The sequence below is a fragment of the Haliotis asinina genome, chromosome 5 (genome assembly GCF_037392515.1).
Source record: "Haliotis asinina isolate JCU_RB_2024 chromosome 5, JCU_Hal_asi_v2, whole genome shotgun sequence".
Lineage (NCBI taxonomy): Eukaryota > Metazoa > Mollusca > Gastropoda > Lepetellida > Haliotidae > Haliotis > Haliotis asinina.
This window is the reverse complement of record NC_090284.1, coordinates 28,569,198-28,585,452: the sequence shown is the minus strand read 5'-3', so window position 1 is coordinate 28,585,452 and position 16,255 is coordinate 28,569,198. Positions and strand designations below refer to the sequence as shown.

Here is a 16,255-nt window from a genome sequence, read left to right as displayed (position 1 = left end):
CATTGTTATTACTGAGGCCTGAGTCTCATGAGGGTTCAACACAGGGGAAAGACTGGCGAAGGCACAGGCTTGCAGATTCGTATGGTAGACTTTAGACAGGCTGCGATGTAAATCTTCAGCACTCTGACTAGACAGAGTGGAAGATTATCAGAGTTGTCAGGCCTGAAGATGGTGGAGAACAGCAGTAGAATGAAGAGTCTATACATCTAACCTGGCAGTTGATTTTTCACTATGAAGTCCCAAAAGATTCTAAGAAAAACTTGCATCTTTCTCACAAAATGTACTCAACTAACATCCAGAGTTCTGACACATGTACACCAATAGCTAGTGTTACCAGGAAGAAGGTCTTATAGGTGATGCGCTAAAAGTTTTCCTCTTTAAGATATCTAAGGATGACAGAGAGGTCCCAGGTAGGAGGTCGGAACTTGTACAAGCGTAGTATTGACTGGAGTTCAGGAACTGTAGAATTTTGTCACCGTAACTATCACTGTGTAGTAGACACTTTCATTTTCTAAACATGCAGATGTGAATATTCCACAACAGCCTGGGCTGATGCTGTGAGGAGATAGTATGCAGTATTCAGTCAAACCAATTTCAAGCTGGACAAAATTCCTCAACCCAAAGCAGTGTCATCTTGTTGAGGGTTAATAGATAAGCGCTGGTTGTGGGAACACAGCAGTGTTTAGATTCTCCCATGGGATTGCTAGAGCATGTTGATGACATGAATCTGTTGAAACTGGTGACACACAGGTCTATCAGGGGGTTAGTGACTGGGAGACAGACTCACCACAAGATCTGTGGGTGTATCTTTCATTCGGTTGGGGATGGCCAATCTGATCGAGATAGAGGGTTGGTGATAACATTCTTCACTCCTGGTATGTGACATGGTCTTGCTGAGATTGCCAGGGAGTCTATTGGTTGGAAGAGCTGGATCACCCAGCCTAGGAGGTGTGACAGACCTTGTTGAACCCTGTTGAGTGATGTACCACGTCACCATTGAGTTGACAGATGGTATGAGAAGACTTATCGACTGAAGATCCTTTGTACAATGTGTTATGGCTGGGATGACTGTTGCTGAATTCCAGTTCGTTTATGTGAAGGGACTGTTCATCTAATGGCCATAGTTCTTCCAATTGTTGATCATGAAGACAAGCTCCCCCATCCTTAAAGTGATGCATCTATGTATAGGTGATGAGTGGGTATGAAAGGCATCAAGAAAACTCTTTTGCAGACATTCGAATCATTGAGCCACCACTGAAGGTGTTGATGGAGTGAAAAAGGTAGCAGGATCAGCGTTTGGGGATTTGTGATCAATAGGAAGGTCTGTAGAATCCTCTGGATTGGCAGTAGTTGTAGTTTAGAGTGCTTGGGCTATCAGGAGTAATAAGCCCAGCAACTCTTGCAGTGTTCGCTTCTGCATTGATTCGCCAAGCCACCACTGAATGTACTGTGCCGATGTACTAAGATTGATGTATGGGGATAATACAGCCACAGGAATGGATATAGATCGGAACTCTACAGTAATTGTGGATTCGGTGAGCCACTACTAAATGTCCTGATGGATTGACGAAGGTAGTAGGATCTGTGCATGGGGAGCAATTGTTGCTAAAGCTTGACTGCTGATCACAAGATTTACTTTTCATCATAAAAAGTCTTTTGCAAGTAGTTTTATAGCCAAAAGAGATATCAGAAGTAACTAATGTATTTTTTTTGTGTTATATCAATTAAAATTTTTCAGATTAACAGAGTTCTATGTCCCTAATAAACTCACCATGGCCTACGTCCCTTGGAAAAAATGTCATTGGTGCTCGACGGATAAATGAATGATGTTGTTATAACTTATCCATTTCAGATGGGGCAGGTATAGGTGTGGTGCTTGTGTCCATGTGCACAGGGTACTGAGAATATTAGAGGATATTTGGGGAAAGAAACGCAAACAGGAACAGTGAAGTGAACTTTCAGTGTGTGTTGGAGAAGTGTTGATGTTGAGGTAGTGGTTGGAGAAGTGTTGATGTTGAGGCAGTGGTTGGAGAAGTGTTGATGTTGAGGCAGTGGTTGGAAAAGTGTTGATGTTGAGGTAGTGGTTGGAGAAGTGGATGGAGAAGTGTTGATGTTGAGGCAGTGGTTGGAAAAGTGTTGATGTTGAGGTAGTGGTTGGAGAAGTGTTGATGTTGAGGTAGTGGTTGGAGAAGTGTTGATGTTGTGGCAGTGGTTGGAGAAGTGTTGATGTTGAGGTAGTGGTTGGAGAAGTGGATGGAGAAGTGTTGATGTTGAGGTAGTGGTTGCAGAAGTGTTGATGTTGAGGTAGTGGTTGGAGAAGTGTTGATGTTGAGGCAGTGGTTGGAAAAGTGTTGATGTTGAGGTAGTGGTTGGAGAAGTGGATGGAGAAGTGTTGATGTTGAGGCAGTGGTTGGAAAAGTGTTGATGTTGAGGCAGTGGGTGGAGAAGTGTTGATGTTGAGGTAGTGGTTGGAGAAGTGTTGATGTTGAGGTAGTGGTTGGAGAAGTGTTGATGTTGTGGCAGTGGTTGGAGAAGTGTTGATGTTGAGGTAGTGGTTGGAGAAGTGTTGATGTTGAGGTAGTGGTTGGAGAAGTGGATGGAGAAGTGTTGATGTTGAGGTAGTGGTTGGAGAAGTGTTGATGTTGAGGCAGTGGTTGGAGAAGGGTTGAGTGAGTGAGTGAGTTTAGTTTTACGCCGCACTCAGCAATATTCCAGCTGTATGGCGGCGGTCTGTAAATAATCGAGTCTGGACCAGACAATCCAGTGATCAGCAACATGAGCATCGATCTGCGCAATTGGGAACCGATGACATGTGCCAACCAAGACAACGAGCCTGACCACCCGATCCCGTTAGTCGCCTCTTACGACAAGCTGAGTCGCCTTTTATGGCAAGCATGGGTTGCTGAAGGCCTATTCTACCCCGGGACCTTCACGGGGCGGAGAAGGGTTGATTTTGAGGTAGTGGTGTAATAGTGGGACACTGGTTAGATGAGTATAAGGTAGCAGACTATATATAGAAGTTGGTAAGCAAACAATCTGCTGTGTTAGAGCAGACATACAGATTTGTTCTGAGAAGCGCTTGAGGATTTGGGACTGACCTGAGAAGTGTTTGGAGTAGAGAGATTCATATTCCTCTTCCCCAAGACTCTCACTATCAATTTTACGGCCTCCTTTTTTGTTGCAGTGCCACTCCTCCGGCATTGGTTTAAACAACATTGTGATGTCCTGTAAGGAAACCTCACGGCTTGCAGCACTGGAGCTGATCTCATTCTCAATCCTCATGACCCATGAGACATTGCCACTGGGCCCACGGATGTTGACTTCAGCCCAGCCAATGCACCAGCAGGTACAGGGAAGCAGACTTGGGTTAAAGGGCTTTTCTTCCGACTCACTTTTTGAACCTGCATACCACAGTTTTGCAATGTTAACATCAAAGAAACAATGAAAATGAAACAACATATTTCTTAATTTGAACATATACAGACACATTCTTTTCATCTTAGGTCATCAAATTCTCTGGTTTTCTGTTGGCAAAGTGTTTTTTCATTGTGCTTTTCTTCATAATGAATGCCTCCTGTTTCCAGTCATTACTGTACCAAATATGTATTTCTGTCATTAATGTGTACCTTTATTAGTTGATCATTTCGTCAGCTACTGTTTGACGCAAGTTTGCCTAAATACTGTTCATAACGAGTATATTTGTTTCAACTCCAAAACAAAACATAAATTTCAGCGATTTTGTAATCCACCTGAACTCACCAAAAAGGTAAGAATCCAGCGAGTCCCCTGACAGGGAGCTACCAGTTTGGACACCAACATCGTCACTTCCTCGTGTGACACTGAGATCATCATGTGACCACTTGGTCTGAAGCACACCACTCTCATCAGCACAAGGGGAGGAGGTAGGCTCCATCTGACTCTGACTGCGACTTAGACAGGCAGCCGACTTGTGTCGGCGACGCTCTCTCTTCATAGCTGGTTGTCTACCTTCTTGTGCTTCATGATACAACATAATACATTTCTCACAAACACCAGCATTGGCAGCCTTAATGCCACTCCCACTTGTTGTTATTGTGATAATTTTATTACCAAGCAGCCATGTTTGATTCTGTGTTCCGGAGAGTAAGAACTGTACAAGCTGAGACCTAGTGAGAAAATATCACATCACATCACACTCAATACAATCATATTTATTAGAAACAGATACATTTAAGCAAGTGTTATGTCCCATATGGGACAGATAGTGTTTCAAGAAATTCATAGTCACAGCTTTAAATGAGGGTTCTCTGATCACGTGACCTTTCAAAATCACAGTATTGTACTTGACAACTCACCTGTGAAATACTGAGTCAACTAAAATGTGCACCAGAAAGAATTTATGTCACACTTGTACATTATAAGTTGTTCACTGGTCACGAGGGGGCCATGGGCTCATGTACCCTAGAAGTTTGTTTATGTTCCTCAAGCCTGTATATGTCTTACAGAACACCTGAACTTTAGATTTAGAGTTATCTCCCTTCAATCAATTTTCAATCGCAAAACATGGGTATTTTTATGTGCTTCATGCATGATTCAATCTTATTCGAGATAAAAAAGTACTACCACGAAGCACCAGAAGAGTTCAGAATTCCCAGTGATGTACACTGAAAAGAATACATCGCCAGTAAGCGGGTACACTGAAAATAGTAGAATAGCGCTTAGCTAATCATAAAGTGACATTCATGTGTGAGGTAAGATAATTAGAGATGTTCCCATGCACGTTTACTTACCTGTCTAGTTGTGTTACACAAGAGATGTTCTAGTGCACTGTGAACTCACCTGTGTAGTCCTTGTTTTGTACTGGTGTGTTTGTAGGGTCACCTGTGTGGTACTGCTGACACTAAAATCCTAGTCTAAGTGAAAGCCTCAGTACTTTTTGTTACACTCCACTACTGAGTCTAACAAAACCTTATGGGAGGTCGCATCAGGTAACCTTTGAGACTGACCAATCAGAACACAGCTTACCAAATCACGAAAGTGGAAATTCGCACATACCTTTTGAACTTTGAACTCATACCCGAACGATCCCAAATGCTATTTAACGTATGATCGCTTCTGGGCGATGCACATGGCGCACGTTACAACCATGACAACGGTGAGTAAACACTCATTGAAAATAGCGTTTTTGTCAATATTCAAGAACGTCATCTTGCGGAAATATTAGCAAATGGTAACCATGTCAACAGAAATCCCAAAGTGTATATACTGCAGGTCAAATAACTGTGCTATATGTGGATTTTTGTTTGTGGAAAGATCTGTGTCAGTGACCTGAATATTTTGGAAGTCCCTCCGATCCCTATGTAGTAGCCACTGTCTGATTGGTTAAATCTAGTTAATCATCTCGCTATTGATTGGACAGTCATAGGTCGCTCAACAGTTACCTGACGTGACCTTCTCCTAGGGTTTGTTAGACTCAGCGGTGAAGCATAACGTATAACACTGAGACTAAGTTTACTTAGACTGCTAAAATCCTGAACAGTTCCTCATACTCACCTGTGTGGTACTGCTGCAAAGTTGGCAAAAGTATATCGGGCCATGACATCAGTGCATGTCTCAGTTAGTTCTCGATGAAAGAGAGTCATTTTCTCATCAACAGGTGGCGGGTCTCGTTTTGTCAAAGCAGATCCAGACACCATTCTGCGTCTGTAGTTCATACAGGAAGACATAACACCAAGTGTTTCACAAAATGTTTCGACATCAGTGCTGCTGTACAGACACACACTAGCTGAAAGGTGGTACCTCCAGTGATGATTGATGGAAGTGTGAGGAAAATATAGCTAAAAAAAAATAAAACCTGATCAACAACCATACTATAATACTTGTATCTGACCTGAGATCCTTCTTCTATATACATGAATGTATCTATCCTGACTCATTCAAAGTATCTATACAGATGTGTGTGAACTGACCCCTTCCTTGAATGTCTATTCATGTATCTCATTTCAGGAACCATACCCAACTCCTTCCAACAGGTGAATAGACATACCTGACCCGTCCCCCTTCACTGTACGAGCCACTGCGGATACGATTTGTTGAGTCCTGATTTCTGTTGTCCTGATTCTGGAGGTTGTGCACAGAGTTCTCCTCAAACTGCTGCAGCACGTTAGCCCTCAAGCCCTGAAGAACACCATGAAACAGTACCCTACAGCCAGGACATCCTACATCATAAGAAACCAAGGCCCTATACCTCTGTGAGATATCCAGGCCATCCATTACTGTGAGCTATCCAGACCATACATCACTTTGAGACATCCAGACCATACCTCTGTGAGACATCCAGACCATACATCACGTTGAGACATCCAAACCATACACCTCTGTGAGACATCCAGACCATACACCTCTGTGAGACATCCAGACCATACACCTCTGTGAGACATCCAGACCATACACCTCTGTGAGACATCCAGACCATACATCACTTTGAGATATCCAGACCATACACCTCTGTGAGACGTCCAGACCATATGTCTCTGTGAGACGTCCAGACCATACACCTCTGTACGTGCAGAACACTGAACACTCAACTTGATTTTAAGTAAAGAAGTAAAGGTTAATTTTAATATTTAAAATTGTCAACACATCTGTGCAACTGCCTGTGGTGTAAAGGATTGTTCACTGAATTATTACATTAACCATTTAGAAACACGCAGGTTGTAGGTTCGAATCCAGGTTGCTGACTTAACTTTTTCAAATTTATAACAATTTACATCCTGTCAATCTGATCACATGATCAGAAGCACATTGGCTCAGGCAGTCAGAAGGCCTCCATGTTGCGAGCGAAACACACCGAGTCATGGCAGAACACAGATGTGAGTAACTTTTTCAATTTTTCTTGTTTCTATGTCCAAACGAGATACCAGAAAACTTATTAGACATAATTGTTTATTTGCCTATTTTGAAATTAAGGATTTGAATATTTGTACACTTCATTAGGTTCAGTTGTATTGTTTACTCAAAAGGTATTTCGTTTCTCTTTTGTAGTTTTTCTGAACCTCTCATCCACTGTTTTACAATGGTTGAACGTATGCTACAACGGCGATATAAACTCTGGTGAGAGTGTTTCAGTCCAATGTGATTCTTGCCACAACATTAGTTCAGAAAAAAATCTTAGTTCATATGAAGACTACTGGAGGCTCTCAATCCTACATAGTTGCGTGTGTTTAACCTGAAACTGAAAACAAACTTGGAACATTGTTGACTATGATGTGCTGAATGTAATATGGCTTCTCAGGATTCTTTATCCAGATACTTGGCTGAGTGTAGTGTTGCAGGAACAGATGACCAGCCTGTTACAGAAACAGATCAACAGCCTGTAACAGAAATTGATCAACAGCCTGTAACAGAAAGGAACGATGAAGCAACAGAGATGAGCAGCACATCTGATACAACACAGTGCCAGCAGTTTCCTGATAGTGAACAGCAGCTGGGGTCAGGTGTTGATGCTGAAAATACAAGGTCAGTTCGTACTAGGACACAAAATGAAAAGGGACAAGCTGAACGACTTCGAATGTTAAAGAATAGACAATCAGGTATTCTTGGAGCTATCACAAGGAAGAGAAATGAACTTTATAGGTTAATGTTAAGTAATACTAGTGAAAGTCCAGACCATACACCTCTGTGAGATGTCCAAGACACACACCTCTGTGAGACATCCAGACCATACACCTTTGTGAAATGTCAAGAGCATACATCAGACAATCCTGGCTATAAACCTCTGTGAGACATCCAGAACATACACCTCTGTGAGACATCCACACCATATACGTCTGTGAGACATCCAGACCATATACCTCTGTGCAACATCCAGACCATATACCTTTGTGAAATGTCAAGAGCATACATCAGGCAATCCTGGCTATAAACCTCTGTGAGACATCCAGAACATACACCTCTGTGAGACATCCAGACCATTCACCTCTGTGAGACATCCAGACCATGCACCTCTGTGAGACATCCTGACCATGCACCTCTGTGAGACATCCAAACCATATACGTCTGTGAGACATCCAGAACATATACCTCTGTGAAACGTCTGGACCATACACCTCAGTGAGACATCCAGACCATATACGTCTGTGAGACGTGCAGACCATATACTTCTGTGAGACGTGCAGACCATATACTTCTGTGAGACGTGCAGACCATATACCTCAGTGAGACATCCAGACCATACACCTCTGTGAGATGTCCAGGACATATACCTTAGTGAAATGTCAAGAGCATACATCAGACAATCCTGGCCATAAACCTCTGTGAGACATCCAGACCATATGTCTCTGTGAGACGTCAAGACCATACACCTCTTTGAGACGTCTCTGTCAGATGTCCAGACCATACATCACTGTGAGCTATCCAGACCATACACCTCTGTGAGTCATCCAGACCATACATCACTTTGAGACATACAGACCATACACCTCTATGAGACGTCCAGACCATACACCTCTGTGAGACGTCCAGGATATACACCTCTGTGAGACGTCCAGACCATGCACCTCTGTGAGACATCCAGACCATGCATCTCTGTGAGTCATCCAGACCATACATCACTTTGAGACATACAGACCATACACCTCTATGAGACATCCAGACCATATACCTCTGTGAGACGTCTAGACCAAACACCTCCGTGAGGCATCCAAACCATGCACCTCTGTGAGACATCCAGACCATGCATCTCTGTGAGACATCCAGACCAAACACCTCTGTGAGACATCCAAACCATATACCTCAGTGAGACATCCAGACCATATACCTCTGTGAGACGTGCAGACCATATATCTCTGTGAGATGTCTAGACCATACACCTCTGTGAGACATCCAGACCAAACACCTCTGTGAGACATCCAAACCATATACATCAGTGAGACATCCAGACCATATACTTCTGTGAGACTTGCAGACCATATATCTCTGTGAAACTTCGAGGCCATACATCTCTTTGAGACATCCTAGCCATATGCCATACATGTCTTTGAAACATCCAGGCCATACATCTCTGTGAGACATCCAGGCCATATGCAATACACCTCTGTGAGACATCTGGGTCATTCAACATTATAAGGTACCAAGACCATGCACCGTTGTTAGTACAAGACATTCAGAGTACAAGCTGTCAAAAGGTAATAGGGCCAGTTGGGTAGAGTAGTGCTTTAAACATTAGCTCATCAAGCCAAAGGCCTGGGTTCAATTCCCTACATGAACAGCATAAAACCATACTCACACAAAAGGCAATACTTTGCATTCTGCCTGAATTGCATTTTGTACATTGTACAAACATCACTGACATATCTGCTGCTGATATTCCTCTACCTTGTGTATGAACTTGACAAATCCTTTCCTGAATGGGAGGCGGCAACGGACAAACCAAATGGCTATAACATGGTGGGCCAGGGACACTGTGTAGTGGCTGAACCTGGGAAGGGATAATGAACATTCACTTCAAGTATTAGCCCCCAATTCCAGCCACAATTCTATAACTATTGCTGCATTCAAATGGAACAAATAGTTTTCATACTACCGCTGGCCTCGATAAAATAAAATGGTAAATAATCCTACATCTGCAGCCAATGGGCATCCTATCATCCAAGCAATTAATTGGTTAAAGCAGAGAAACCAGTCATCATAGTTTCTAAATATTAAAAAATAAAAATTACCTGCAATATTTTATCCTTCATGAAAGTGAGTGCAGTGCACTATTTGCCACTTTACTGATCAATTTCTTCAGCCCCAGAAGATGTGTATGATACTTACATACAATCAAATGACACATGGATCTTCTTGTTTGGGTGACATGTTGACAATGTATTTTCAATTACAGACCATCTTCTATAAACCTTTGCTATATATCCTGACTATCATTCGACAGTACTTAAATTTTCAAAAGGCAACTGTAGCATCATTGAATTAATATGTCAGAAGGTATTTAAGCTTCTAGTGCAAGTCTTAAATAACCACTTGCAAAACATCAACAAAATGGCCTGAAATGAATGCTGAGCTGATCCTTCTGCTTCACCCTAATCTACAATCAGGTGACTGGTTATTGCAATGTAAGCACTAACTGCTTCACCCTAAACTACAATCAGGTGACTGGTTATTGCAATGTAAGCACTAACTGCTTCACCCTAAACTACTATCACGTGACTGGTTATTGCAATGTAAGCAGTCATGGTCTTCCCTGATGTATCATGGCATCACAGAACAAATAGTTTATAAGGTCATAACAGTAGATATATCAATGTTTAAGGAAAAGATACACCGTCCACACAACAGTGTGAATGTTACTGATAAAGATGAAGGCCATACTGGTGAAATTGACATGAACTGTAATGGTAACATGTACAGCTTGCAAATCACACACACTGTCAGTGTAATCAGTTCAATTAGCTGATTATGTTAGTGAAAGGAAGAAAATTTGAAAATGATCACCCAGTTTAAAGAGAACTATAAAATTTGTCATAAAGTTTACTAGGGTAGCCAAAATGACATCACATACCTGATTTGGAGGACACCTGTGCCTTTCAAGTTCACGTTTGATAAACGCATAGAGTTCAAAAAGTTATCATAAATATGCATTTTGTATTATTTGTTCTATGCATGGTATGTAGGTGTTGTACATCCTGTTGAGGGCAAAGTGAAGTCACTCTTTACACCTCTGTAGTAATGGAACATTTGCATATGCAAACAGCTGGTGTCCATTTTCAACTTACTTGAATGGGTTTGTGTAAGGTAGAGCTATGGCAAACACACTCATGTACTGGTCTTCAACAAAGTTGGCATAAAGATTGGGCAGCCTGACAATGCCTGAAACATCCATATTATAACACACTCAAACTTTATGAAACATATTTACAAAACACATGAAAAATGTTATACTGTTCATTAGAGTTGTGATGATACGCCCATGCCACGATACGATACGCATCATGATACTGGTAGTCCGATACATACGATGCGATACGTATCACGATATTTTGTCCTTGTATACAGAAAAAGTACTGGAAATAATGTGCTGTTATGTAATCATTTCAGGGAAGGTATTCTTCTCCCAAGAATGAATCGCGATAACTTGCGTATCGATTAATCGTGACAACTCTACTGTTCATTGTTTACTGCTGCACTCAGCAATATTAAACCCACATGGCAGAAGTCTGTACATAATTGAATCTGGAACAGACAATCCAGTGATCAACAGCATGAACACAGATCTACACAACTAGGATACAATGGCATGTGTCGAACAAGTAAGTGATCCTGACATCCTGTTAGTTGCTGCTTATGACAAGCAGGGTTTACAAAGACCCAGTTGCTCGGATCCTCAAGGGTCATATAAGTCTATTTTTGGCTATCAAAAAGGGAAACAAATAAGTGAAAAAGTCTAAATTAAAGAAACATGTAACAGTCATAAACTCAAGGGTTTAATACTGACGTTGTATCTATTTTTTCACTGAACAAAAAGCTTAATCTAAATGTGATCCCTATGATTTCCTCATCATGACAATGATTGCTCTGATCCACAAGCATGATAAGTCAACCATGAGCGGCATCCTCAAGAACAAATAAATGTCTGGCACAAAGTGATGCTAAAATTACCATATGTTTCAGGTGCATATCTTCAGCTGGTTTGGACAAGAAACTTCTTGATATATGACAGGAATACCAGAAGAAACCGCTTTGACAGTAGTTGCCAAGTGGACTCAGTCTTTATTAATGTCACCTGATGGTTTGGTGGTTTGAACATGCTCTGGCTTCTTGCAGGTATTAATACAGGTTGCATGTTGTGTCAGCACTGCCTGTTACCAATATAGTTGATAGGATGAAAACAATCCCTGCCTTTAACATGTTTCGGTGTTGGCAATAATGAAAACATAAGGCTTACTTGATAGAAAAGCAAGGACAGGAATGGCCATGGACATTGTGGCAGAAATCTTGGAGAGAGACAGCAACACAGAGGGCAGCAACCTCATCATCACTTCCTGCATCTCAAGGGCGGAGATCCGCAAAGCACTCACACATGTTTTGGCACACTTGGACACCAGGCCAAACTCCAGGCACTTCAAGAGCTCTTTCTGTTCCAGATTCAACACGACAAGCATTGAGGTTACTTGGGCACTGAAACATACTTACTGGGCAGTGATTTGTCTAAGAGACACAAGGTAGATTACTGCCACCAGTCATATTCCATACACAATACCAAAACATTCTAACTACTCTTTCAGGAAACGTGTTCATAACCATTGAATAGTTAGTGATGTTTTCTGTGACCTACCTGTCCATTTCTGTCCAGGTAATCATGGTAGGTGACCATGGTGGCCAGCACAGGAAATACATAGGAATGGAAGTCTGATCGGGTCAGTTTCGATGGTAACCTCTGCAGCTTTTCAAGAAACCCCAATGATCTGTCATTTACCTGACAACAAAAAGTCGACTGCGGTATTCGGAATCAAGATAACAACAAAATATGGCTGTCATATTGTCTGTTGAAGTGGGGTGGGGGTGATAGCATGTTGTTACTATGAAAGATCATGACAGAACATTGCCACAAATTTGTCTAGAGAGTTGGGATGAGTGTGTACAATCATGATATCTCTGCCTGTCAGATGGGGGTCTTACCACGGCACAAAGACGATAAACAGACAGTGGCCACCAAGTTGCCTCCGCCTGTCAGATGGGGTCTTACTTACCATGGCACAAAGACGATGACAGAGAGTGGCCACCATGTTGTCTGTTGTGGTGAGAATTAGGGTCTTATTCTGAAGCACTAAAGGCAGATGTTCCAAAACACACTTCAGTACATGCCAGTCCAACTCCTAGGGATAGAGAAACAACAGGTTTGCACACATCTACAAATATAGTGAAAAGAAAAGGTGAAATGAAACCTTCCAGCTTGGGTACTGGGTACAACCAGAACATTTTGAAGGGAACTGATCAGTGGGATCACAATACAATTGTGACCTCTCAGTGTTATTCTAGGACAAGCCTAACAGTGACTAGTGTACCTTAAGATGGCATATAAACATCAGAACTCTTTAAGGTAAAAACAAGCACCTCCAGCTTCACAAGCATTGTGGCATTTTCAAACATAGCATTTATGGAAAGTCCTCTTGATGGTTATGACAAAAGGGCAAATGGATTCAAATGGTTGGCTCTACATCAATCGGAGGCAGGAATATGAGACATTTGAACAGTGTGGATGAGAGAATTAACTGAGAATGTTATGTGTGAAGGTAAAGCTTACTACTTTTACTAACAGAAGGGAAACTTAATTCTGTAGAACTGGAGGAACAATTATATGTTTCAGTGCTAACTACAGTCTTAGTAAACTTATTCTAAGTATTATTCATTACACTCTAACAAACCCTAGTAGAATGTCACGTCAGGTAACCACTGAGTGACCTATGACCATCAAATAAAATGTGAGATGGCCGAACAAATTTAACCAATCAGAAAACAGCAACTGTTTAGATTTTATCTTGACTCGATACTGACCTCTCAACAAACATAAATCTGCATAAAACACAGATATCTTACCTGCAGTATAAATGCTTTGAGACTTCTGTTGACAAGGTTACCACTAGCTAATATTTCTGCAAGCTGACATTCTTGAATATTGACTTAATGCTATTTTCAGTGACTGTTTACTCACAGTTGTGACAGGGTCACCTGGAAGTGACTGTACATAAAAACGCACTCGGGTACAAACCTTTTCGAGGTAAAAGTTAAAAAGGTATATGCCAATGTCAAATTTTGTGATTTGGTAAGCTGTGGTTAATCTCCAAGGCTACCTGGTGTGACCTCCTACTTGGGTTTGTTAGACTCAGTATAGGAGTGTAATGAATAACACTGAGTTTATTTAGACTGGTGCTAACTAATGGCTACACGATCCAAGAATCCAAGTGACAATGTCAATGGGAGCTAAAACATACATGCTGTAAACAGGTGATGTAGAGTCTGAATGCTTCACTGTACTGTAAGATGGCAGGTGGTTGATACCATGGGCTGGGAGTCACACTAGCAGCAGTAACTGGGCTGGATGGAGCTTCCTCTTCCATATCATCCCTATAACACATCACCCTCTTCTAGAAAAATTCTTGTCACATGGAGCTAGTGTCACAGAATTTGAACCCAAACATGAGAGCAGTTATTCAGATACTTCAGGACTTCTGAATAGAGTTAACAAAGAAACATAAATTCACATAACACTGCCAGATATTAAGTATCGTGATATGTATAGCATGTGAGGGAGCAAGTCAAAAGGGCTGCATCAAAAAGTCAAAAGGGCCTCAGACTCCTAGTCAAAAGGGCCACATATATATAAAATCTGTAATTTTCTGAATAAAATTGATATCTTATACTTATCCTGACTCATGTTAATTGCTTATCTCCTCTTCCCTGGCAAAGGTAGTGGAACACCTGAAATCCCTTGAAGTTCCCTTCTAAAATGAAGCTGACGTAAAATACACTCACCCATGAGTAGCCTCCCTTTTCCCGCGCATAGGTCATGTGACCAGCCATGCTTGTTACTCTTTCCTTGTATATCGCCCGACACGAGAATGTAGGAATTCAGCGTGCCTGTGTGGGGCGACTGGGAGGGCTTTTCTCATGAGTAAGGATGAGTATAAAATATCAGTTTTATTCAGAAAATTACATATTTTTCCTTATCCTGACTCATGCTAATTGCTTACAGAATCTGACGGAAACAGCGGTGGTTCAGGCCACGCTGGATTCTGCTGCCTGTCAAAAATACGTACAATAATTTTTCCTCCCAAACAGGAACTTGTTACGGTGATAATATGGTCCTGCCCTTCTAATATTCATTGTAGATTATGGGGGGATCACATCCAGTCAAACTTATCTTCAGCCGAGGACTTTCTTGACTGGAATGTGTGACATTGAAAGTAACTGCGTCCTGCTAGTTTCTGATGCAACTAATTGTCGAGATGTTGAAATCAAGACTAGTTGCGACCCTTCTTCTGGAGCTCTAAATCTACGCTGTTGATCTTCCAACTTGACAGAGCATAGTAAGGCAAGTAACTCAGATACTTTGGTCAACTTGGTTCCTGTTTCCATGGTGACGACTGAGCTGAGAGCTGCTAAATATGTAGAAAATGTAGAACCTTTCAGACTTCTGGACTGTCGTAGGTGACATAGATATTCTGCTATCTGCAGTGGATTTCCATAAGGCTAAAGTAACTGCTTTAGCTGCTCTTGCCGAGTATCCTCTGCGTTTTAAACAGTTTCTAATACGCTCCACATGTGAAGTCGGAATACAGATGGGTTTCTGTGTGCCTGTTTCGTGTGGGGGTGGACGAGAAGATTTTTCCAATCTGGTAGTTGTGGTGCTCGTTGTCCTAACTCCTCTATGAGAGTTGGAAACCAATGTCTCGTTGGCCAGTAAGGCACAATCAAAGTCAGCTGTAGCCTCCGGGTCTGTGATACAAATGTTATTGTCTGGTTTTTTTTAACCTTGTTGCAAATAAGTTTATTTGCGGCGATCCGAATGTCTGGCTGAATCATTGAAACGCCTCCCGATGCAGCATCCACTCTGTTGGTGATGTACGAAAAGGACGAGACAAGGCATCTGCCAAAATGTTGCAAACTCCTGTGACATGCTGTTATTTGGAGATTCACACTGTTGACAAAATCGAAGAGTTGAAATGTCAGGTGTAGAAGAGATGGCGATCTCGTTGACCCCTGTTTGTTTATGTAAAAGGCCACTGTTGTGTATGATCAGTAGTTTGTCTTTCAACATTGTTGCCCAGTGATGGATCGCATGAATGACCGCTTTCATCTCCAACTGGTTGATATGAAGAGCTTGCTCTCCTCTGGCCCACATCCCTGCTGCTTCATGGTGAAATCTAACTGTAGTCTGAGTTGACTTTTCTCTTGATGCTCTTGTATGCCGTCGTCCATGGGCTTGGTTACCCGTGTAAACAGCCACAGTGCCGAAGATATTCCAAATGGTAGGACCTTCCATTGGTAGTGTTGACCGTTGAAAAGGAAGCGCAGATATCTCCTAGACTCTCGATGTATTAGGATGTGCAAGTATGCATCTTGTAAATCGGTGCTGGCAAGATAATCATCTGGACGAATAAGGAGTCTTGGTTGAGGCAGATGTACCATCTTGAAATGCTCTGGTTTCTAAAGGAAGATCTTGTTGAATGCCTTCATGTTGTATTTAAGTCGAAATTTCTCTTTGGAATTCTTCTTGGGT

General features: G+C 41.8%; 1 protein-coding gene across 2 annotated transcripts in view; it reads right to left on the bottom strand.

Moving 5' to 3' along the window:
• Positions 1–16,255, bottom strand: part of LOC137283495 (tuberin-like) — a 141,600-nt gene that overhangs the window by 50,583 nt on the left and 74,762 nt on the right. For both annotated transcript variants that reach the window (XM_067815024.1, XM_067815025.1), the window contains exons 19-28: positions 13,968–14,100; positions 12,726–12,851; positions 12,311–12,451; positions 11,921–12,110; positions 10,752–10,845; positions 9,355–9,457; positions 6,026–6,156; positions 5,533–5,682; positions 3,760–4,145; positions 3,099–3,401 (exon numbers count right to left, since the gene is read on the bottom strand). In XM_067815024.1, the coding sequence (XP_067671125.1) occupies positions 3,099–3,401; positions 3,760–4,145; positions 5,533–5,682; positions 6,026–6,156; positions 9,355–9,457; positions 10,752–10,845; positions 11,921–12,110; positions 12,311–12,451; positions 12,726–12,851; positions 13,968–14,100 (1,757 nt within the window). The remainder of the gene's footprint in view (positions 1–3,098; positions 3,402–3,759; positions 4,146–5,532; positions 5,683–6,025; positions 6,157–9,354; positions 9,458–10,751; positions 10,846–11,920; positions 12,111–12,310; positions 12,452–12,725; positions 12,852–13,967; positions 14,101–16,255) is intronic.